At 36.1% G+C, this 24,395-nt stretch overlaps 1 protein-coding gene across 1 annotated transcript in view; it reads right to left on the reverse strand.

Annotated features, from left to right (window-relative positions):
- SYT1 (synaptotagmin 1) overlaps positions 1-24,395 on the reverse strand; it is a 356,785-nt gene that overhangs the window by 209,655 nt on the left and 122,735 nt on the right. The window contains 1 exon segment of the mRNA XM_069773427.1: positions 19,000-19,057. Coding sequence (XP_069629528.1) covers positions 19,000-19,057 — 58 coding nt within the window.

The following is a 24,395-nucleotide window of genomic DNA, read 5'->3' on the forward strand; positions in this document are numbered from 1 at the left end:
ATCAATTGTAACCCAATCTTCCTTTGTATGTTTCTCTCTTAACCTTTTGCATCGATGGTTTCTGTATACATAATTTTAGTTTGACTCTAACTTAATTTTCCTGTGTAAGTTTTATCCATGTATTAAGTAATAGAGCGAACCTTGCCATTGAATTCTGTGAACTCGCGCTATTATATAAATTCCTATTAAAACATTTTTCCTAATACCCTTGACAGCGATTCTTTAAGCGGTCCAAACCACACCATTTCGCAACATACCTCAATAGAAAAGACACTCTTAGCCAAAAGATGCCTTAAAATACACTGAATGTGTAAGAAGTCAACACAGTATCTTCTATGACACACTTCTACAGAATGTTGAATTTTCAAGAGGTGGTTTGGAAAATGAAGAGAAAAAAGAAGGGTTTTTTGTAGGATAAAGACAGTTGTTAGACATAGTATCTACCATTTGAAAAAAAAATTCTAACTTCAGTCTTATCAAAATACCCACTAGTCAGTGTTATGACCTATGTTAAATTACTATTCACTTGTTCTCTTCCTTTCCTACAATACTCCTATGATGTTCAGTGAACGGCATCATCTGTTGAGCCAATACTGGACTAGGAGTGTTAAACATTAGTTTGGTTGGTAATTTTTTTTCCAGTCCTGGACTGAATTATATTGGCACAGTTCTGTGAGAAAACCTGCATATCACCAAAGTGTTCCAACTCCAACTAATAATGCTAAGCTATCATTTTCAGCTCATTAAATTCACTCCCCCCTTTTACAATTAAAAAATTAAAAGTGTAAAAATAGGAACATTTGAGTAGATCATCTATCAGTATATTAAATGTATTTTTGCATTAATTTGCAATTCTGTTTTTAACCTTGATATTTTCCAAGGTTCTGACAATCAAAACAGCAAAACAGCTTGCTGTAAACATGTACTAACCAGATTTCTTGAGAAAGGAAGATGGCACAATATTAAATGAGTTTATGAAAATAGGCTTAGCTCTTCAATAGAAGTAAACTGTCACTTACTGGAAGTCTAACAAATACTTCATTTATCCTTTCATGGCAGTCATTTAAATCTCAACACAATGCTCTATTAGATCCTATAATTGAATTTTTTCTTGTTTTATCCTCCAGCTTAATGAGTATGATTTATAAACTGATTTTAATAAAGAAGTAAATTCAGCAGTTTACTGTAAAAGATGTCTATCTTCAATCCACAGTTTATGAATTTTGTCATATGGAGAAACAGACAAGAAACTATTTTAAACACAATGTGATAGGCAACAACCTCAGGCCGTTTCTTAAGAGCTGTCAGTACTCCTGATTATGTGAGTCTATTTACTGTGCCAAATCTGTTGTCCATTGCAATTCCTGCACTGCATATCTTCCTCAAATTGATTAAAAATATAATACTAGGGGAAAAAAAAATGGGGGGAAAAAAAAATCTCACAAATCTTTCAAAAAGAAGTTTTACTTTCCCACCTCTTTCCAGTCTGGCACAAGGTTCACCCTGGCACCGGAAATGTGTTGATTTCTGTGAAGTGTCTAAATCCATCTAATCAATGAGCCTTCAGAAAACAAAAATCCTCAGTTTGTCTATTTGCAGTAAAGACTAAAGATCAGCAGCTACATCCCTATCACCAAATTTCCATCTGCAATCAACTTGTTCCAGCTAAGAACTGGAAGGACCAAGGATTTCTGCTGTAGAGCAGGGGAGAATTTTAGAAATATTGCCACAGTGCTACATACAGGAACTCAGAATACAAGGACCTTTTTTTCTATATGAAGCCTTACAGGCAACCAGACAGTATGAAAAAGCATGAAGGACAAAGACTTGATTGGCTTTCAGTCAGAAAGAAAGGAATAGATGAAGAATCCCCTTCTAACGGGCTGGCTGGTCAGAGGGTATATGTTTGTATGCCCTGAGACTAACACTGGATAGGGAGATGGGATGGAAACTGGAGGCTGTGAGAATGGACGTGGTCAGCCCAACAGCCCAGGGAGGAAGGTGAGCCAGAGAAGGGAGAGAAGAGACAGAAGACAGGAAGAGACTGGGACACAAGCACAAAGGAGCAGACAGGCAGATAGAGACCAGAAAAGAACACACACACACGGCAAGTTTGCACGAAGAGCTCAGGGAAGACTCTGGGTGTGGAGAAGACAAGAACTATTATAGCTGGAAGAAATCCAGAGAAAAGCATCAGCTGTTGTGGAAACAGAAGGAAAGAGCAATACCATATAGAAGCGCTCCCCCACCAGTATCTGGCTTCAAACTCAGTTCCTCAGTACTTTTCTGCTCTCCACAAGTAACTGTGAAATCTGCTAACAGCGTGTCTTGCCTCCTTCCAGTTTTAAGTCCCTCCAAAGGAGGCTTTTAATGCATTATATGCTACAAAAAATGTAGCATTCTGAAAGAATCAAGATGTTAAAGGTCTTGTGCTCACTGGACACACAAAATGAATGGACGCTCCTGTGCATTATGTGCCTGACCCATTTATAAAATGGAACTAAAACTTTTTCCTCTTTTCACATGGGTGCTGCAAGATTCTTAGTCTCCAAGTACTGTGCTATTACCCTTACTAGATAATAATGTTAAGCATCACAGAAAAGCCCACAGAAAAAAGTAATAATCCCATCTTCAGAGAAAGATGTGAATAGCACTTGTAAATATCACACTAAACAACAAGGATGAAAGAAAAGTCTACACATCCACTGCTTCCCTGAGCATGCTGCATTTTGCTTATATTCTGGAATCCTCTGCCTCAGTTACTTTAGGATACGATCATGCAACTAAATTGCATCTGCTGAAGCCAATGGAAAGGCTTGTTTATTACTAGCAATTCCTATTTTCCAATACTTCATTTAACAACTATAGTTTTTAGTCTACCCATGTGTGAGGGTATCTACAGTTATACTACATTATGATGAGATTGAATTAACTGTATGAAAAATACATGAAAAATTTGTTGGAAGCTTTTTCATGATAAATTATTTCCATTCCAGACTTTGGCTTGTGGCCATTAAATATTAAGAACTGCTTCTTCTTTTAGTATTGTCACCACTGCATAGATATGGCTTCTTATTTTGGAGTTTTAATGTCAAAAAGAGAGAAAGCATTCATTCTTATGGACATGAACCTACACATATCAACATCCACAAATGTAAAGAAACATGTGCATAATTTAATATACACATACATATTCTCATAAACAGAAAAATAAATGTGCAGTAACTCCTCTTTCTGTCTCTCTCCCCCCCCACACACACACTTCAGCCACAATTTTGTATGAATATATCTCTGGGAAAGAAGAGTACGTTTTGTTGACAACCACAACGACAATCCAAATTTAATCTTTTTCCAAGGACAAGTATAAGTATCTGAACACTGAATTTTTTTTGCACAGGACTGAAAATGTGTTTTGCTTCCTATGTTAAAAACACCATTGTTCTTTTAATTGAATACTTGTTGGATACATAATGAATAATGAAACATTATAATATGATGAAAGCATTATTTATGATAACACTTTGAATCATCTATAGAACATTACTTGATAACGCCGTCTGTTATGAAATGTTAGACCCAGGCGCAGGGTCTTCTGTTTCTAATATCACTGCAGAATTCAGGATTGATATTTAAAAATCCAGCAACACAAAGAATATTTTGGAAAAAATTAGTTTCTTACCTGTACTGATGGCCTTTTCATACTCATTTTATGTTCACTAACCTTCCATTCTACTTTGTTGCTAGACATATATAAAGAATAGCACTAATTCATAATTAAGTTATGATAGCACAGGATTCACTTGCATTATTTTTAGACAATATTGAAATCATTTATTCAGATTTTTTTGAAGACTGTTCTATGTGTTTTCTCACCTGCTGCAGTCATTGCATCAGATTATTATTTCATTTATTCAGGCACACTAATAATAAGCTGAAGGTTAGGTTTTTCAAGCCATTAAAAATGTACTGATTTGTAACCGATTAGCTCATTTTAAACATTTAATTTCTCCAAGTATAATTTCAATCCAAACAACTCTAAATCAAATCATGGACACTTAATCAAAGAATATTCCCTCTCTTCAAGAGTCTTTTGAAACTGAACTGGCCTTAGTCTGCAAATTTTGAATGCCTTGACTTGTGTTGAAGTAGTAGTTGAAAAAGACGGTTTCCACCTTGCTTGGGCTTTCCTGATAGATGCAAAGAAGCAAGAGTTACACTCCATTGAAAAACCTAACGGAAACCAACCACAGTGAGATACTCTTCTTTCCAAGGCAAAAACAGGAACAAATTACATACAGAATGGACAATGAGCATTACAATAGAGCCACTGGTTAGCTGAACAAAGCCTGTGCTTTAAACATGCAGTAGCATTTACAAAGGAACTGAGGTGGCAAGCTCATTTTCATTTCAGCCTTAGGTTTGACAAGTAGCTGTCAATCAATGCACAGAGGATTCTGCAGTACAGTTCTGTGGCCCATTGTAGTGTATCATGGAATTTCATATACCCAAACTGGGTCTGGTTGTTCCAGCCTTCCAGCCAACAAGATTTTTCTGAGTCAGGTCTGTGGAAGTCTGCAAGCTCGTTCTTATGCTCAGAAACTCAAGCTCACAACATCTTTAGGGGCAAAATGGGTAAGCCCCTATGCTCAGGTTTTAGCTGAAATGTGACTGGAGAAGGGGAAGAAACTGGAACCAAGACAGGATGGAAGGAGAAAATATTGAGCATAGAAGTAGGATAAAAGTAAATAAAGGAAAAATGGGAGACCATTAAGTGAATACTTAAAAGGGGATAAAAAGATTCCTCAATGGAAATTTGGTGTGAAGAGGAGCAGAATGATGTAGAAAAACAAAGGCAGAATACGGAAAGTGAATTTTTTTTTTTTTTTTTTTGAAAGGAAGCTGCCTTATCCAGCTTTTTGAATTTAAGTCTTATTAAGAATCTAGCTACTTCTAGTAACAAAAACATAAGAAGACTGATGACTTTCGACAGAGAAAGGATGACACATTCCCCCCTGGAACTGACTCTACATAGCTGTGTGGTCACTTTTATTATCCCCTACTTGAAGAGCTGACAAGATAGCAAAGCTTATAATCCCCTTTCAAGTTCATTAATATGACTAAAATCCAGACATGCTTTACATCTGTTTTTCCAGTGTTTCAGAATGGAAGCTTTCCAGACTGATAAAGGATCTATTGATGATAAAGAACTTTCATTTTGCTTGAATGGCAATTCCAAATATATTTTTCATAACACAGTCCAGATGTTGTGCTCTCATAAGCAGCAGCTCTGAGAAGCTGTAAGAGGAGCATCTTTCTGAGAATCTGTTTGTGCACATTTTAGCGAGGGAACTCTTCCACTGTAAAGGAAAAAAGCACATGTTTGTGAAATTATATTGACCTTGAAAAAACTTCCCTAAAAAAAAAGAGATTTGAAAATTAAATAAGGAAAATTTAAAATTAAAATATCATTCTTGAAAGTTTTATATTGAGAAAATTTCTGGATTCTGTCTTAAAAGCTGTTTTTAATTTTATACATTACACACTTCAATTTATACATTTTGCATATAAATTCAGGTCAAAATATGACATGACTATTTTGTTATTCCTATTGCATGTAATACTAATTTAAGTTGTATTTATGGATCACAATCATTTTTATTTGTACATGAAGTACTCTGTGGGAGAACAGGAGACAATGATCATAAATTGAAACTTGGAAGTTCTAACTGAATGTGAGGAAAACCATTTCCACAGAAGGACAGTTAAGCATTGGTACAGGTTGCCCAGAGAGGTTGCAGAAACTCCATCCTTAGAGGTTTTCAAGATTTGCCTGGAGAAAGTGCTGAGCAACCTGGTCTAAACTCAAGTGCTGATCCTGTTTTGAGCAGGAGGCCAGGCTGAGAGACCTCTCAAGGCCCCTTCCAACCAGAATGATTATGCTATTCTACAGTTTCAGAGTCAATCAAATTGTTTCTCTTGCTTCCTTTGCCAGAGATACCTGCTGGTACCAGCTCCCCTCTCAGTGTGCAAAATGAGGAACAAGTATTGTGACCAAGTAGTATTTCCTCATCCTCATTGTTTTACAGTTTATCCACATCCTAAAAACATCATCACAACTCATGATAATGAGAAAGTTGAATACTAAGATTTTGAATCAGAAAATAAAATAATCAAAGTGCTATGTGAAGAATTACTGTATTCCAGATCTCTGTGCTTATCATACTTTAAAAATAAAATTACATAAAATGGTTAAATAGAATATTTTATCACAGGTATTAATTACAAAAATAGTGATTTATTGTTCCAATACCCAAATGCCTTGCTGAAAAAATGGAAGAAAGAGAAACAGGAAACCAGGAGGACTGATAAGAAAAGACATATCTTGTTATGCCTATTTCTGACAAATCATAAAAATAATGACGCAAATATGAAAAAATTCACACATATCTGAACAGAAAGAACTATCTGAAAATGCTTCATACAGAAGCATCAAAATCTTTGCAGAACAGAAGTTCAGAATTGTGATCAACATTAAGTTTTAAGCTATCTGTTGCGCTTCCCTAATTCTGCAATGACATGTACTGTGCAGTTCCAAGGCAGGCAGTGTAGGGCAGCTATGCAAACAAAACAGTAGCAGAGTTTTGTTTAATTTAGAAAAACCTGGGCAGTTGAATCTAATCTGTTCATTTTTCATGCTAGTATGGTATTACAAAGATAATAATCGTATTACTACTATTATTAATAAGAGAAAGTTACATCTGTTATTAATGAAGCACAAAAGAACAGTGGTCTCTTATGACCAACCTTCACGGCAGGCTGTATTTTCATCATTGTGATTTCCATGATCAGAATGGTTTTAATAAAATTAGGTATACAATAAAAAAAGGCCCTAAGAGAAAAGAGCAAAACTCTTAAATGTAAAATAGATGCTGTTTTAGAAAACGATAACTGTTTCTCTAAAGGCTTTCATCGCCTACCATAAAGCTTGTGGAGGTAAGAATATACTATGATAGTGGCCTGATAAGATTATTCAGGTCAGATGGAATTGCCTAACCTGGAAATCTAATCTCAGTGAAGCCAATAAAAACGCAGTATGCACAGGTGTAAAATATGTAGGCTAAGATGAATTTCAAAGATCAAGGCTGTTAATTTACTTCTTACATAGCTAATTATAACTAACTGCTGGACACTTATCTGCCTGGAAGTAAGACTGCAAAAAAAGTTTTGTGTTTTTAAAACTGCATAATTATTTGCAACTAACCATAGAAACTGGCATTTTTTCAGTGCAGCTTTCTATTATACATATAAACTTTATCTCTCCCCGCCCCCCCCCAAAGCCCTTTCTTTGTTCCTCAAGCTTTAACATAAAATATTAATTTAGGTAGAAAGAATGAATTTAACTTTTACTGTGGAACAGAAAATAACAGTGTAGGCAGTAAGAATTGATCATTTTCACAATGACTGTTACCCCCACTGAAATTGGGACAATTATACACTGTCCAGAAGACAACTGCACTATATAGTGACTTTTGATATAGGGCTATTACATACTATTCCCAATTCTATTAAAGATCATTATTCACTCCCTTTTATGTACTGAAGTTTCAAGAGACCATGAACATGCCCTACAGTAAATAGACTTTTAAAAACACAGTCATAAATTTACAAAATAAAACCACACCTTTTCAAGTGTCACTTGCAGAAGACTACAGAATTTAACTGTTTTGTATGGAAAGGTAATTTTTTTGATTCTCATAGTCAGTAGCTAAAACATAATCTTGGGACAAAATTCAAAGTTTCCCATATACATGTGTGAACTGCTCCGTACTCCTTCAATATTTTTGTTTAAGCTGCACTGTGACCTGGAAAGTCCAAGTAAGTATCATGGTAAAAGACATGGAAATTAACTGATCTCTTCTTCCATAATTATAAATATCTAAATCACCCACCTACAGAAATCAGGCTTAAAGAAACCAAATATTTACTAATTGCCAGCAACTGACAGAATGGTGAACTAAAGGGAGTTAATTAGGCAAACTCCTTTTGCTAGGTTACCTCAGATATGCATCTTTAATTAAAAAGCTAAAAAATTTACCTGTGTATCTTGACAACTCTACTGGAATTAATGGGTGGCATTTTAGTAATTATATTTCAAAGGCATTACATGGTGCTTTGAATCAGATAGGCTCAGTCTCTCAGGAAGGGCCATCTAATGGGCTCTCTATCAGTAACACTCAGCTGCTAGTTTAAAAAGTAACATTACTGTAACCTGGAGGTGAACTGATTGCTTGTCCTGATGGCAAGTATTATTCACTGTAAGCACTAGAGAAAACACTGAGTTTTCACAACCAGGCGTAAAGACAAATGGCGTAAGCGGGAGAAGAGTGCACGACTAAACACAAGTAGACTACAACATGTTACCTGACTTCCTGCTCCAGCTGTGACAGCTTTGGCAACTGCCCATCTTAGAGTGGTAACTGAGAAATGGAAAGCCAACTTTCTTAAAGTACAGGGTATCCTGGCACATACGATGACCATGAAAAATTCTTGAAGGTATTTTCAAGGTCTCAAGTTTCAAGGCTCATAAGGTTAGACAATATAGACACTAACAAATACTCACTAGCCACCCGCACATCCAAATGCAATAAACAAACACACAATACAACACTAAATGTAAAGAACATGCATAGTAAGATGCATAACACCAAGAATACCGCAATATCAAGCATAAATAAACAGAAAAAAAATATGCCAAAACAACCAAGGAGGAAAAAAAACACATATCATTAACTCACAAAACCAGTTTATTAGTCGGTAAACACAGATTGTTCAACAGTTTATTGAGCCCCATACACATTTTTTAAAATCTCCTATTGATACTGCACAGAAATGGATATGCTGTTTCTGAAAAGTAACAACTTGCTTAATCATCCACATTTATTTTCAGCATTGTATCTGTATCACTCAGCTGACTGATAGTTGCACTTTGGTGGCATTGCTCCTGGGAAGCTAATGTTGAAGAGACGCCGTAAACCTGATACATTATAATGCAACAAATAAAAGGACAATTAGGATTAATAAAACAGAGCTTTATTTAGTCTGTAGAAACAAGTGGATCATTCAAATAACCCCTCAAGGTTTCATAATTTTATCATAACATTTCTGGGTTTATATGCTAAATCTTAGAGATTCCTTTTCACAAGCCTAATACTGTATTTTTAATAATACACTTTTCTTCATTTAAGACTCATAAAATTCAGTTTCACTGTAAAAATGAATCATTTTCCAGAGCTTCTGGTTGATTTCTTTCAATTCAGCATTGGAATTTCAGCTGAGAGGAAGATATTTGACAACTGAGGACATAATGTTCCAGCAAAACAGACAAAAAAAGCAACAGAGACACAGAGAGCAAAAGCGGGAGAGCACACACACATGCATGCAAGAAGAAAAGGAAGAAGCACAAACATGGGAGTTTTTTGGAGCTCTTTGTAAAATATCTAATCAGCAGAAAACAGAAGCTCTTCAAACAGATCAGACATAGCGTGCTATAGGCAGATAATTTGGAGAAAGCACTGTATGTTAAAGCTAAGGGTTTAACAACCAACAAAAAGGCACAGAGATAATGCATTCATGTATCATCTGTCAGAAAATTTAGTGAGTTCTATCTGAAGCAATGCAACCTTATAGCCCCATGCCCATAGTACATAGAAAAGGGAGGAAAAAGTAGAAGCAAAGCTACCAAGACAGTTTGCTGAGTGGGATAAAGAGATGCCCAAAGAGCTCTGAGCTTATGTCAAGGAAACAAACACTTACAGAGGGAATAGGTACATACCACCCATTACCTCACTGTTCTATAGTATGACAGTAAGATACCTGGGCGTGGGGAGGAAGGAATGTACATATAAAAACAAGTACTTTCTCTGTGTCTAGATACATTGCTGATCACATAAATGGGTACCATCCCAGCTTGAGTACCTCTTTGCAAGGTCAGTCACAACCTAGTTACAGCACTCCAGCAGATGTAAGTGAAAGAAGCCATATTTTATCCCCATTGTTATCCTTTTGAAAGCACTGCTATGAAGAACATCAGAGACTATGGAAACTACAACAAAACAAATTAGGTGACACTGGGGAATGAGGGATCTCTTCCAGAACAGTATGGTTAAGGTAGCTGTAGAAGGGAAACTAAGATTTAGGTAGAGCTGCCAATAAGACAGTAGCAAAGGGAGAAACATGGGAATAGAAACAAAAAATGAACAGAGAAAGGAGAATCAGAAACAATATGGGGCTAGATGTCACAGTAATATGTAGCAGATTAGGATAATTATACCTGAGCTTTCCTCTTCCCTATCCCCATCTCATTCAGGCTTGTAAAGTCTGCTGTTTTTTCCCAGGAGAACGTATAGGGGAAGCAGGGAGTGTTTATATTGGCAAAATAGGCAACAAGAAACTCCGATGTTTGTAGGATTTGTTCACAGTCTTATATAGGTATTTTCAAGATTAGGAAACACCAAGTAAGCCTTTTTTTTAAAAAAAACCCCATAGTAACTTGACAACAGATGTAATCTCAGTTTCTTTTAACAAACATCAAAAATAATTAGGTAGTAATGAACACATTTATCAAACAGACCAACACACTGGCACCTTCTAAGAAGTATGCACTGCTGGACAAATCAATATTCAGAACAGTCTCTTAGTCTGAAAGAATAATGATTAAGTAATAGCAGTACATAGTTCTGTAGTTCTTCAAGGTCTTTGCAATACTGGGATTGTATCAGCTCATTTTTTTCATGCCAGCAACAATACTATCAATTTCACAACAGGAGTGAATTCCAAACCCCCAGGAAAAGTTGTTATGTGCCACAATATCCATTTTTAAAAGGAAAGCTACTCAAGAGGGTTTAAGTAAGGTGCTTATGTCCACTAACATATCCTTGGAAAATTTCAGTATCAGACATCTGGATTTCTTCCATGCCTTTTCCTTTTTTCCCCTCTTTTTTAAATTCTTTTTTTTTTTTTTTTTTCGGGGGGGGGGGGGGGTGTCTACATAAGCACTCCTCAAGCTGTGAAGCAAAATTTAACAGGAACAAGGATCCCCAAATTAATTAAAAGTCAAGTTTGTTAAGTGAAGTTCATTTTGGAATAGCACAGTGAAAATGTGACACGAGATACACATTAATGAAAAAAGAACTTCTAACAATCACACCAAAAATGCTTGACAAGTACAAGAAACGCTTCCCTCCACTTCAGGATAGAGCTTAACGATGTGATCCCTACTAGTACTGAGACAAAGAGACTGCAGGAAATGAAATCTCACTATTGATCAGACACGAAGGACAGCCCACATACGAACAGGTAAGTACAGCTGTCACACTCTCGTGAATGCCAGAAAGCTGTGAAAGCCATTGTATATGATCCATGATGGGATTGGATAGCATCACACCGCTTTCCATATGCTTAAAATCACTGGTTCTGCTTCAAAGGCAATTAGTCTAAGTAGAATTCTAGCTGTGATTTAATATAATGAGCCTACTCAGGAGATTATTAATATAAATGACAATTGTTACTTCTGGAGGAAACAGTCTTTAAAAGTTTCAAATTCTTTCATTCTTTTTAAATGGATATGGAACAAGTCCACAAGGATTGGGACATGGACTGGTTTTCCACAGTGCAGATGGAGTGTCTGCACCAACAGGTCATAGCTCCATACACCGAGGCTGCAAATAGTCAAACTTCAGAGAAAATACAAAAATGACAACGATACAGCAACTGAGATATAACAATTCCTGATTATAAGCATATCTGTGTACTGCAAACGTTTAGATCTTTCTCAGGAGCATATGGCTTCATATGTAAAAAGCTACTGATTTTATTCTCCTTAAGAAATGTCTAAGTAGATAATTACAAAGTTTAGATATAATTCCCATTTTAAAACCTCCCTAAATTCGTATTTGCCCAATAGAGCATAACTCTCCAAAAGGAATCACTGTTATCTGCAGGATAAACTATTAACAGTTTAATAGCTAGTGGTTTATTAACTAATGGTTTAATGCAGTTTAAATTTATTAAAATTATTATCCCTGAAGTAAAATTAGATCTTTAAATAAACTCTGTTGGTGTTAAGCATTTCATTTAAACTAAAGATTCAAACACTGAGACACGCTTCTAAAAGTAAAATCCCATCAAAAATGGTTAAGGTTTCACAGTCTAAATGACATCTTACTCCTTTTTTCTTATCCTTCTTCCTAAAACAATGTTCTCACTTGGCATCACAACTTACAAGAATGAGTGAAATAGGCTTATGGTATAAAAGCAGCCTGGGCACTATTTCTGTTAGAAATGAAAAGGTATTGGGAGACCTATTATGTGAAAGATCAAAGTGTACTGCTGTACAGTACTAGCAGAGACCTCCAGGCTATCATGCATTTTACACAGTATTGCCAGACTTTGCAATAAATGTTTGGGAGTTATCTTTGGAAGCTCCAGCTCCTGGATCCATGTGACTGCATGAAAATCTCACCTTTCAATAAAAAAATACACTTCTAAACCTTGAGATTTTGGAGGGACTGAAGCAGTCATGGAAATCAGGCAGTAATGAGAAAAACTCCCAAATACACAGCTAATGGGAAAAACAGAATAATATCTTTAATGGCGTACCTAAAGCTTTTTAATTGGCGAGACTGGAAACACTGCCTATATATTATGTGCTTTATGACCACCATGTTCAAAAACTTTTGCTTTCAGCTCAAATCACTGTTGTTGCATTTGTTAGCATAGCTACAAGAGTCTCAAGTATGAAATACATCAATCAACATTGCTTTAAGAGCCCTTGTGCAGAGGCTCCGCTCACAGCAAAACCACATCTTGCCTCTTTAGCTTGCAGTACAAAACTGAAGGTATAGCAGCAAAAGCACACTACAGACACACAGCTAATATATTTGATATATTCCAGAGCACTCCTAATCACTGCTCATTTCTAGCTGTTCTAAAGTATATCGCCCCCGCCCAAAAATCCTAATCCAAGGAATCATGTTTTTCCAAATATACTTAATTTTGACTTTTGTATTTTCAAAATTATTTATTTCAAGAAAAATTCTACAGTGCCCATTTTCATTCAGTTTAGATATCAATATAAACCCAGCAGATTAACATCATAAAATATATTTTTATGTGCTATCTTTGGTAATGGCTTTGCAAAACATTTTTGGTTACATAGTAAAGTGATTAACTGAATTTCCCATTTTCTTTGCATTTTCAGAGATAAATTTTGTCAATATACTAGTAACTTAAAGACAGGACTGTGAACAGGTATAAGATGCATCTTTTCTCATTTCTGAATGAACTTATTTGAATGAGTTTCATTCGCACAAGAAGAGCTGTCAAAATGTGATGTTTATGATGGCTATATGTCTTCAAAACAAGATTTATAGTGCCAAACTTTGAAAGAAGTAAACAAAGAAAATCATCATTGAAGAACAAACTCATACTTGGAGAGGATCCAAAACTGCCAAATAATGTTCCTTAGCTATCACCAACTCCATACCAGGGAGTCACCTTAACCTGTATGTGTGTAATCACTTGTATCATATTAGTTAATTTTTGAGTTAACCTTCATGGACCATAAATGCAAAATAGCGGAGTTGACAAGGAAGTCTAGCCTTTTAGTTCCTAATTGAAGTGTAAGTCACTACAAGAACAGTGACAGAACAGGCTATCTCCAATTCTCTAATGAAATGTGGGCTGGAATTCACCTACCAGGAATTAATAAGATACATATCCGAAGCTAACCTGGTAGTCTTTAAAAGAGGATTGTGCAAAGAGATTAAGAATTAAAAACAAAAGGTAAGTACTGATTAAAGCACGCTCTCACAAAAAAAGAACAACAAACCGCCCCCAAAAAGCACGCAACACTGCAGATGTCAACGCATTTTGTTTGATTGTATTTAGAGACAGGACTACAATAGCAGTTACCAGCGTCAGCAAAGCTGTATTATGATGAGACAGTATAATTCTTCTTACGGAGAGCTTTTAATCACAAGTATTAAATACAGTCAGTAGCTAAAGAGTAAAAAAATCAAAACAAAGTATCAACCTCCCCATTCAAAAATACAGATAAAATAGAGCTGTAATAAAAACCGCAGAAGAAAAAAAATTGACATTAAAACTTTTGATATGTGGATCATAGAAGGAGTTCATTATAGTAGCTTCTTGCAAGTTGCCTCAGTAATTGTGTAAAACTGCTGCCATGTGTATACACAGCATGACTTAATGCAAAAAAACCCCCCTTTTTCAAATGGAAACTTCATGTTACTCTGAAAGAGCCTGATTTAAAATCATAGCCAAGTTGATATTCAATGTAATGTTTAAAAATAACAAATTACAGTACAGGAACATAGTACACAAGACAAGAAAACAAGCACATGGTAACCCTACTGACTGAAGCTGGCTTGTGACATTCCAATGAGCAAATTAAGCTAATAAATATTTTGCTTTTGAAACCTAATGTGCAAAGGTGGTTGAAGTCTACTGCAGCAGAATCAGTCCATGCATTTGGCTCCTACACTTAAAAAAGGTTCTCATTTCTTTTACTGCTTTTTGGTGGACAAAGAAGCAGTTGGTAAATGCACTTGCATTTCAGAATAAATATATAAAATAACATTGAAAAATGGAAAATACAACACAGATTTCCCATGCAAAACTTCCAAGCAATAGCAAAATATCAGCCAATAGTTTATTTAAACCATTGAATAGCTTAAATGGCTAAATTCCTAGCTGAGAAAAATAAGATTACATGACTTCTGGGGCACTCAGAAAACACATCATTTGAAAAGGTGTCTAGAAAGGTATGTGTTTACCAATTGAAGAAAAAGCTGAGAAGCTGCAGCAGATAAATTAAATAGTAGAGAGTAATCAATCACGGTGCTAAAATGATAGATGACAACTAAACTGAAGCCCCAGGGAAGTACAAACACAGAGCCATTTTGCAAAATTAGGTTGCATAACTAGCATACCTCAAAGCAGTACAGAATCTAAATCCATGTCAGAGATCTCACATTAAAAAATGCAATGCTGTGTCTGTAATACAAGATGGATAAAAAAAAGAAAAATGAGGTCTTGAGGCACAGAATTTTGTAAGCATATGAGTCACAGAGAATATACTACTCTGAATAGTCTTAACACGATAACCAAAATAGAGACAAAATAAAAACCCTTTACACTATGCAAATGTTACTATATAATTTACCAGAAGTTTATAGTTCTACTGTGGGAGGATTAAAAAAAAAAAAAAAAAAAAAAAGTGACACTAATTTAGGGGAAGACCTCATTAAAGAATTCAGGTAGTGTGAACACTCAAATGAACTATTTTACCCAAGCCTGCAGTATATGCACATGAATTTCAATAGGCAATGACAAAACCTGGGAGCACAGGGAATGAGGGCACTTCCATGCTGCTTCTAGATTACTATATTGCAATGAAAGATTGAAATTGTAATGTAGGGGAAGATTATTGTGATTAGTAGAGAACATTCAGAAACCACAGGCTCATTTCTTCTTGAAGGCTCATAAATTCAACTTTTACAAAACTGACCCTTCCAAAACCAAGGAAGGGTTATATTTAGCTACTTCATCTCTGGTACATTACATACCTCTAGATATAATATGGTAAATAGTAAAATATAAAACATGGTAGTTTTCAAAATAGGTATTAAGGTAAACAACAATAACATTGTGTGCTCATGCTCATGAGCTAATAGTAAGTCTAACATGAATTTAGTTCTACCTATAATGGAGTCAAATTGCCTGTACAATAATTTTCAGCAGGGCAAGCCTCCTCTCATCTGCTCGCAGCAGAGCGTGGTTTGGCCATCCTCCTCCTGTATATAGCACTTCATTTGTGCAGTCTCCTAATTTATGTCACATTACCTGAACTTGCCTTTATTAAACATGAATAATGAAAAAAATTGTTATTAACTAGCAACCACCAAAGATGTCAATTATAAACCAAAGTATGTGGCAGATGAAATTTGATTGCTGCTGACTATGTGAGGATAATGGACACCTTTTCTGGAACACATATTGCAAGATTTTTTCCCTCATCCACAAAGGATAACTGCGATCTTTTGCCATATCAAAGCCAAATGACAAAGGCCCTTGCATTTAAAGCAAAGACAAAACAACTAAAACCCACAAAATATAGCATATATTACAACTTTTATTTTATCCTTTTCTTAATAAGAACAATATTAATTTTATCTTCTTCCTATATCTGGAATCCAATATTTTTGCCTCTCAGCACTTGATATTTTAAATTTTAGGTTTTAATTCAGATTGAGAAAAAAAAGTATTTTAAAAAAAGATCCACAGTTTATCAATCCCAGTGTCAGAAGAATGACTTGTTGCTTAGCATATGAACAACATACAGTTCACAAGGGTGTTTTAAGCATGCCCAAAGGTAGCATACAGGGACTTCCCTACACGGCTGAATGTATAGCCTGATCAAGCTGGTAACATTGCTCCTCACTGATGATGGATGAGAGATAAATGTAATTTTATTTCTGTTTTATTATTCTAATTTCCCATGTATATTCCAAAGAGAGCATTAAATAAATTACACATTACAAATGTTAAATAACCACTGTACAGTTTCATTTCTGTAATTATATATCATTGTTAGATCATTTGTAGTTTATAATCATAATACCATGACTGATAAAATTAACTGATGGATACTATGAAAAGGTTCTGTCAACCTATTCTGCCAGCAGGAGAGAGGGAATTTGTATGTGACGGAGTACCAATAATAGTTGATTAATTTTTTCTCACTATACACAAATAAATCCATGCTATTCTGAAACAGCTGCTTGTGAGTTCTGGCCTCTTGACACAGGAATACAAGCGAGGAGAAAATCTTCAAGTATCTGCAGTAGGGAAATTTAGTTTCTACAAACAGGTCTATAACAACTCCTGGATTTTTTGTATACATACATCAGTTGAATTATACAAATTGCTTGGAATTGCTAATATTTATGCATGTAACTATCAGTCACCTGCTGCCAAAACTTAAGATCCGGGGGAAACGCATAATTGATTTGGTTGAAGGTATTCCATGTGTTAAATAACAACTCCCAAAAGTTTCACCACATCTTTCTGCATGTCAAATAAAAATTGCAAGAGCTGACCCATATTACGCTATGTTGCAACCCTTTGCAAATTCCTTCGATATAGGTATATGGCAATATTCTGTGCATTATTACTTGACAATATCAATAATGCTCTTGGTCTGCAGAGTAGCTATTTGACACTAGAAATAGCAAGCTCAAAATTTGCCAAAGATCAGGAACATTCTGCAATGCAGCTCTGCCAAGAGGAAGAGGAGATGGCCCTGTGTGGGAGATGTGAGCAGAAACTATGAAGTTGGAGCAGATTAGCTGTGTAGGTAAAAGACGGGAAAGATAAAGGGTGAAGAGAGGTGTGATAGCACATAGGGAATATAACCACAAGAGTCATGGTGGGAAAGAAGAGAAAATGGAAGGAAAGTATGACTGACAGAAGCAGCAATAGAAAGTTAAGAGGAATAGATAAAAAAGATAAGAGTTTTGAGAACTGTTTTTAAAACCGATTTTTTTTCTAATGATCTTCTGGAACATATGTATGATTCGTTATATGTCTAAAAAATGCCTACTGGTAGCACAGTTTAGTACATTGTATAAATAACTATACAGACTTTCAAACAAGCATTATGTTGCCCTCGGCTTCAGTGAAGTGTCACACGTTTCCTTTCATGTTGTGTGATTAAACGTTATGTTAAAACCCATCACTGAACTTGGTTGCCCAGAGAGATACTGGGCATTTTTTGGCTGTTGAAGTTTATACATATTCTTTTCCACCAAAGAGTTATTTTTACTGCTTGCCAAAAAACATTCAACGTTCATTTCTATCCAAAACTAGTCTGTTCTACACGCCAGTTTGGCTAAATGAATAGAGATTTCGTATACAACGATAAAATTCCTTCAATTCTACTCCATGATATACACTCAAATGTATATTCTATAAGCAGAATGGTGCTGAAGAACACATATTCTCTGTACATTACTTACTGTCCACAATCTTCTACCACAAAAAGGCAGGCTCTATTAGCACCTAGCATAGAGGAACTGTTTTGTTGGAACTGTTAATAGAAATGCCTTAACACACATTCACCCACTTTGGTTCTCAAAGGGTATTGCCACCTTTTAATACGCAGTAATGCAGTACACCCATATAACCTGCTACATTTCCCAGGGCATATTACTCAGGATTGCAATAAAAGCAGTGCCTGTTCTCTACTGTATCATGACTGGTACTTCACCAGCAGCCTGAGATTTTTTTCAAAGGACAACATCAATAATATCATTCACAAGACAACCATGGCTCATTTTCTTGTCTCAGCGAGTAGTCTTAATTACTTGATGTTTTATAAAGCTGTAGTTATCAAAGGCCAGTGCAGCCATACATTGTGATTGGTCATACTGTGCAGTGAACAACACAGCTCTGACCAGGGCAGTTCAGAACAATTAGGCAGTGATTAAGTGGTTAACACAAACCCATAAAACTCTCTTACTCATGTCCCAACTCAACGGGATCTGACTATGCTGATAAATCTAAGTATTTTTCTGAAAAATTGCAGGTGTGAGCAAATGCTAGTGTAATACTATTTTTAGCTTGGTACCTTCTACTATTACAATTCACTTTTACTGAGAAGGCAGTGGCAATATTTTCAGTATGGGCAGTGATGAAGACACATTGTGTGGATTAACTGGGCCTCTTACCCAACATGATTACAGGATTAATAAAAGTCTACCCCTGTGAAATGAAACTGAGTTGGATAAAAGGCAGAAATGCTCACTGCACTAATTTCTTACACTTGTTAAAAGAACTGCAAATAAGAAAAAATAAAAAAATAAAAAAAAGGAAGTACAAATAGTGTTTAGCTTCAGAGTATGTAATCTCGTCACTTACTGTTCACAATACAGAGTGTGTGCTTAACTCTCTTCTCTCTATTCAGGACTCCACGTTTCTGTAAGAAAAACAAATACATGGATTTATCATCTACATAAAATTAATTACCTAGTTTCATTTGTGCCACAGAAGTTTGCCATTTTCCTATTTAGTTTTGGCTTACTCCAAGATTTAAAGCCTTGGGTTTTTGTGAAGCTTCCAGAAGAGAAAGTCCACATCGCTCCTTTTTCTTAAAAGGCAACATTCCCAGTTTTAGGTACTACAATAGCAGCAGAGATGGGAAACCCACAGGCCCAGGGGACAAATCTCTTTTGAAACTTCATACCAAATTCTGAGCATATGAATTGCATCTGGGCACCTGCAGCTCTCCCCAGTTCAGGAAAGGTGACAGGCTTTCACACCTGTGAGGCTGGCAATCCTTTGGTCGAAATTAAATTCTCATGCTGTATTACATCTTGGCTGGATTACCCCATTAGACTGAGGAGTCAAGGAAGAAACAATGTGTACCTCCAATGACAGCCACAGCGTCCCCCACTCCTCCTGGAGGAGAGTGGGACCCGCTGCAGAGGGGTGTTTGATGCCTCACTCCCACTGTTTCATGCAGACAATTAGCATAATAAGCACTGATCACAGCACACCAGCTGCCTGGCCTTTCTTGGGCAGCTTACAGGCATCACAACAGAGGTGAGTTTTAAGGCAGGATTTGAAGGAACACAGCCTACTGGCTTTGCAGATTTTTACCATTAACAATTTTCATGAATAAAGGTTGCCTGAGGGAAGGGAGAAAATTGGGACTGATGGGCAGTAAGGGTTGCAATAAGGGCAACATTGACGTGAAAGAGCAGGCAGGATCAAGCTGTGAAGGCACTTACAGGCAAAGATGACCAATTTTATGCGGTTAAAAAAGGGAGCCAAATGCACAGTTACCAAGATAGGTAAATACATTTTTAATTTTACATCAACTTTATCAGAGGAAAACGATACTGCTGTTATCTAAAATTGTCAAACTATATCACATCAACTCTTACTCTGGTCTTTCTTTAAAAAAGGCAAATCATGATTCCATCCAGCATCTCACACTAAATTAACCAGGCTACCATCTTTCATGACTCAATAAAAGATTCAGAACATAACTGATTAAAAAAATCTAATTTTCCCTTCTTTTTTAGTAAAGAATTAACATTGCCTTCTGTATAGTTCTGTCAATATCTATGATATTCCAGATACCACTCACTTGCATGGCAGTCTACTGAAGAAACCTGTTAGGCAACAAGTAACAGCTGTTTGGAGCTGAGGTCTGTATAGTCCATGAGCCTGAAGCATATGATGCTATGTTGCTAATAAGTTTTAAACTTTTTTGAACTGTAGGGATTAGTTCTTCAATCTAACAGCCTATTTCATTATATCCTAGACATCAGTGAGGAGCTGTGGAGCACTCGAACAATGCAAAGCTAGCTGGACAATGATATGAAACCCTTAACTCCAAAGGGTTTAGAATAATTCAGATGCTGGTGTAAAACAGAGCTGTGTGATCAATTAATTTCTTTCCCAGAGCTTGTAATACTTGTGACAATAGTCTTAGCAGGCCTCACGTTGCTTGGTGCTCCTTATCAGCTGTATAAAATGTCCTGGTACAGGCCATGACAGACCTAATCTGAACTACTGTACTTAAATACCTCTTGAACAGGTTCAACCAAAACTTTGCCTCTCCCTGTCTTTCAAGCCCTCCCAAACTGAGGGATCTCAAATTCAGACACACTCAGAGACAGATTTCAATTAAAAGCTCTAATCCCAACCTCCTCCCGGGGTTCAGAGCCAGGGTTTTGGTTCAGGTGTCTGTGTACATCTTGCATTTGAGTAGAGGTAGCTGCAAGTGCCTTGGACAAATTAACACGCAGAGTCACACCTGCTCTGCAGTACACTGTCTCAATCCTCCCCTGTTTCTCTAAGCTGTCTGTGTCAAGCTGTGTCATATTATTACTGAGCCTTTCAGAAGATTAACTATTTCCTTCTGCTGCAAAGACAGAAAATGGAAAGGAAAGACAGATTTACTTGAGTATTAATTGGAAATAACTGAACAAAAATACAGGTTATGTGCTAGAGCAGCAAATTTAAGCAAAATCATGACTAAGTGTGGTGCTTCATTAAGTGCAAACAGAGACAGCCCGCTTGCTCCCTTGAAGTTGACAAACAGAGTTTCCGAAACATATGAAAAACATAATGAAGATCTGGAATAAATAAGCAAAAACTAATCAATAACAATCAACAAATATCAAGGAGACTAAATACCAGCACTCTTTGCAAAGATTCGCAGAGCTAAAATATATAGAAAGAAATAAACAGGAAAGGTTTGCATTTCTAGAGAAAGATCAAAAAAATTACCAGTGAAATTCAACTGTGTTTCTATCACCTAATATTAAACACAGGCTATTTTTTATGAGATATGCTGGAAGATTAATTCATTCACCCTTGGTTATGGACTCCTGTGGGTCTTCAATGCAGGAGATCCCCTGCAGTGACAACTATATTTCCAGAGCTACAAACAGCATCTGTCATACCGCTAGTATCTTCCAAGGCTCCGTTTTCATTTCAGTAATATTTTCAAGGGAAGACTTTTCCTAATGAAACCATTGGAAATATCAACAGAAACACATTTTGATATGCCTGAATACATCTTGTAATATCTCTTTGAAGCATAATCTATATTTAACAAATGGTATCTCCAGAAGATACTTTAGGGCATGTAATTTTAGGGTAAGTAATCATGTAAATGATCTGCAACTTTTACTTCAGTTAGTCATGAGGATATGCAAAAGCAATCAAAACAAGGCCTTTTTTAGTTAATTCTAAGCTCTCTGTTCCCAGTTACCTTTAGTGGTAACCAATTATGGAAACAGTCCCGGTAAGCTGGGGTAGAAGAACTGGACCTCTAAAATAAACAATGTACAGTCAGCCACACTGAATTTAAGAATATACATGCTTATCTTTGCTCATGAAATGAAGCCCTATTCCACTGCAAGGAAGGGATTCTTTGCGGTTTTTCCCAGGAAACTCTTCTTTAACTCATACAGAAACAGAGCAGATTTACATTCATTACAGGTGACAAAGAACGTTTTTAGAATCACAGAATTGTGGCAAAAATAAGCCCCTTCTATTACATGCTTCACTATTCATTGTGAACTTAATATAACAGATGAAAGGGAAGTTGCATGGTAATTAAAGGTTTCCCAAGAACTTTTAGGCCATCTGCAGTTTCTTTATTCTATTACTATTTTTAAAGCCAGGAAGCATCGTGTGATCTTTTACAAACTCCATGAAGAAACAATTTTTGTCTGGTTAGGATTATGAGCTAAACACTCATTAGTAGAGCATATGGCTGTTGTTTGACTATTTTTCTCTCTCTTCTTTCAAACACTGAGGAATAATTTTGCAAACTAAATCTCTATACTCTGGACTAATCAAGAGCTGCTAATACATTGTCATGATGGTTTAGTGACAGTTTGAGAGCACAACCGGACAACATTTTTGTTATGAAAAACTAAAAGCTCTGGAAATCAGTTTCAGGAGGGTTTTGGTTTTGACAGAGCTGAAACTTAGCCCAGGTTTGCTGAGGAGTTTATTGATCATCTTTCAAAGCTGAGGGCATCCCTTTATGTGGCATATCCGGGAAATTTTGAATAAACCATTTTGAAATTTTAGGTGGCAAAATGATAAAATATAAACCAAACTTCAAACAAAAAGCAGGTGATGTTTAGCCTACTGAATTTAGCAGTGCAGCCTCAAAACTCCACTCCAGGCGTGTTAGAAATGAAAATAGGAATTTCAAATTTTATTCTCTGCTTTAGAATTATTTATAAGAAAGAAAATCAGATTAATTGAAAGTGGAAGTTATACAGTATTATGAATAGACTGACATTCTGTAAAACACAAAACTGACATCTGGGAAAATGAGGCTAGCATTCGATTATGAAGTTTAAATTAGCTAATAATCAGTACAGAGTCTGGATAATTTCTAGTTGCATAATGTACGACAAATTAAATGTATTTTGAAAAAAATGGAGTTGTGGGCATTTATTAATTGCTTCACATATTGAAACAGAAATTGTCATACATTATGAACTTTACAGTCCTTAATCATATGCATATTCTAATATTTTACGGGCTTAATTTGCTCAACATAAACTTTTTACTGTGAGTAACATTGATTTTGTTGAAGCCTCAAATAAGTCACAGAACAGATCTGAGGATTAGTTTAGAAGGGATTTAAAGCACACACTGTGAATCCCTATACAACCACCACTTAAAACACTATCCGTTCAGGCCCAGATGGATTGCTATGGCAACAGAATCCCAAATACCAGGTTTGTAACTAACAAAAATGTAAATTATTGATGAACTCAGAGTTGTCTCTCTTGGACACCCTCCTATTCAAATACCAAACCGTATGGTTCGAGTACAGAGAAAAGGTTGATATGCAATTTCCCCAGCCCAGTGAGCACTAATCCCAAAGGATTTCATTAAATCTTTTGGCTTAAATTTTTATTCTTGGAACAGCAGTCAGCAAGCAGGGATTACATTAAAACAGGCACTATTGAGGTCATTACTGCCTGAATTCAGGCCTGTAATATAACAAAAGAGAAACTAATTTTAAATACACCTCCACCAAAAAAAAACCCCTGAAGAGCACTCCTCTAAGTTACCATATATTAGACGACAGCACTCTTCCCCTCACACCTATCACCCTGTCTCCTTGACAGTAAGAAATGATGGAGAACAGTACAGAATAGTAAAAAGCAATACACATATTATTTGATAAAGAGGTACACATACCATGGTAGAGGTGATTGTGCACAAACAAGTGAGTTGCAGAATAATGAATGAAAGGAGGCTCAGTAGTCTGATATTCTATAAATCGAAATCCAGAATAAAAAGTTCTCTAGCAAATAAGCAAACCAGGAAAAAAAAAAGTATTTATTGTCATCTTTATTGCAAATTTCATGAAAAGTCTGATAAGGGAATAAATATTGGTAGGAAAGCTAAGCACTTCTATGGACCCCCCTTCCTGGAAAGCCTCTCAGACTGTATATGGAATGCGATTAACGCAGTGAGTGCCACACAAAAATACACATTTTGGACTGCAACAGTCCAGAGGGTTTCAAAACAACTTAAGGCTTTAAAAAAATAATATATATATTCTCAGATGTGTGCCTGCCATTAGGCGTCAGCATACAGAGAAGCGATATGGCAAACTTCTGCCTGTAAGAGCTTGTTACCAGATCCTCTGTCCTCTCAAAACTAGGAGAAAACAGGACAGGGAGTAAGTTTGTGGAAATGGATACACATGGATGCATGCTGCTGGTTTTCCTGAGGGAAGGGAAACAACTGTTGAAACAGGA

The sequence above is a fragment of the Haliaeetus albicilla genome, chromosome 28, assembly GCF_947461875.1.
Source record: "Haliaeetus albicilla chromosome 28, bHalAlb1.1, whole genome shotgun sequence".
In the NCBI taxonomy this organism is placed as follows: Eukaryota; Metazoa; Chordata; class Aves; order Accipitriformes; family Accipitridae; genus Haliaeetus; species Haliaeetus albicilla.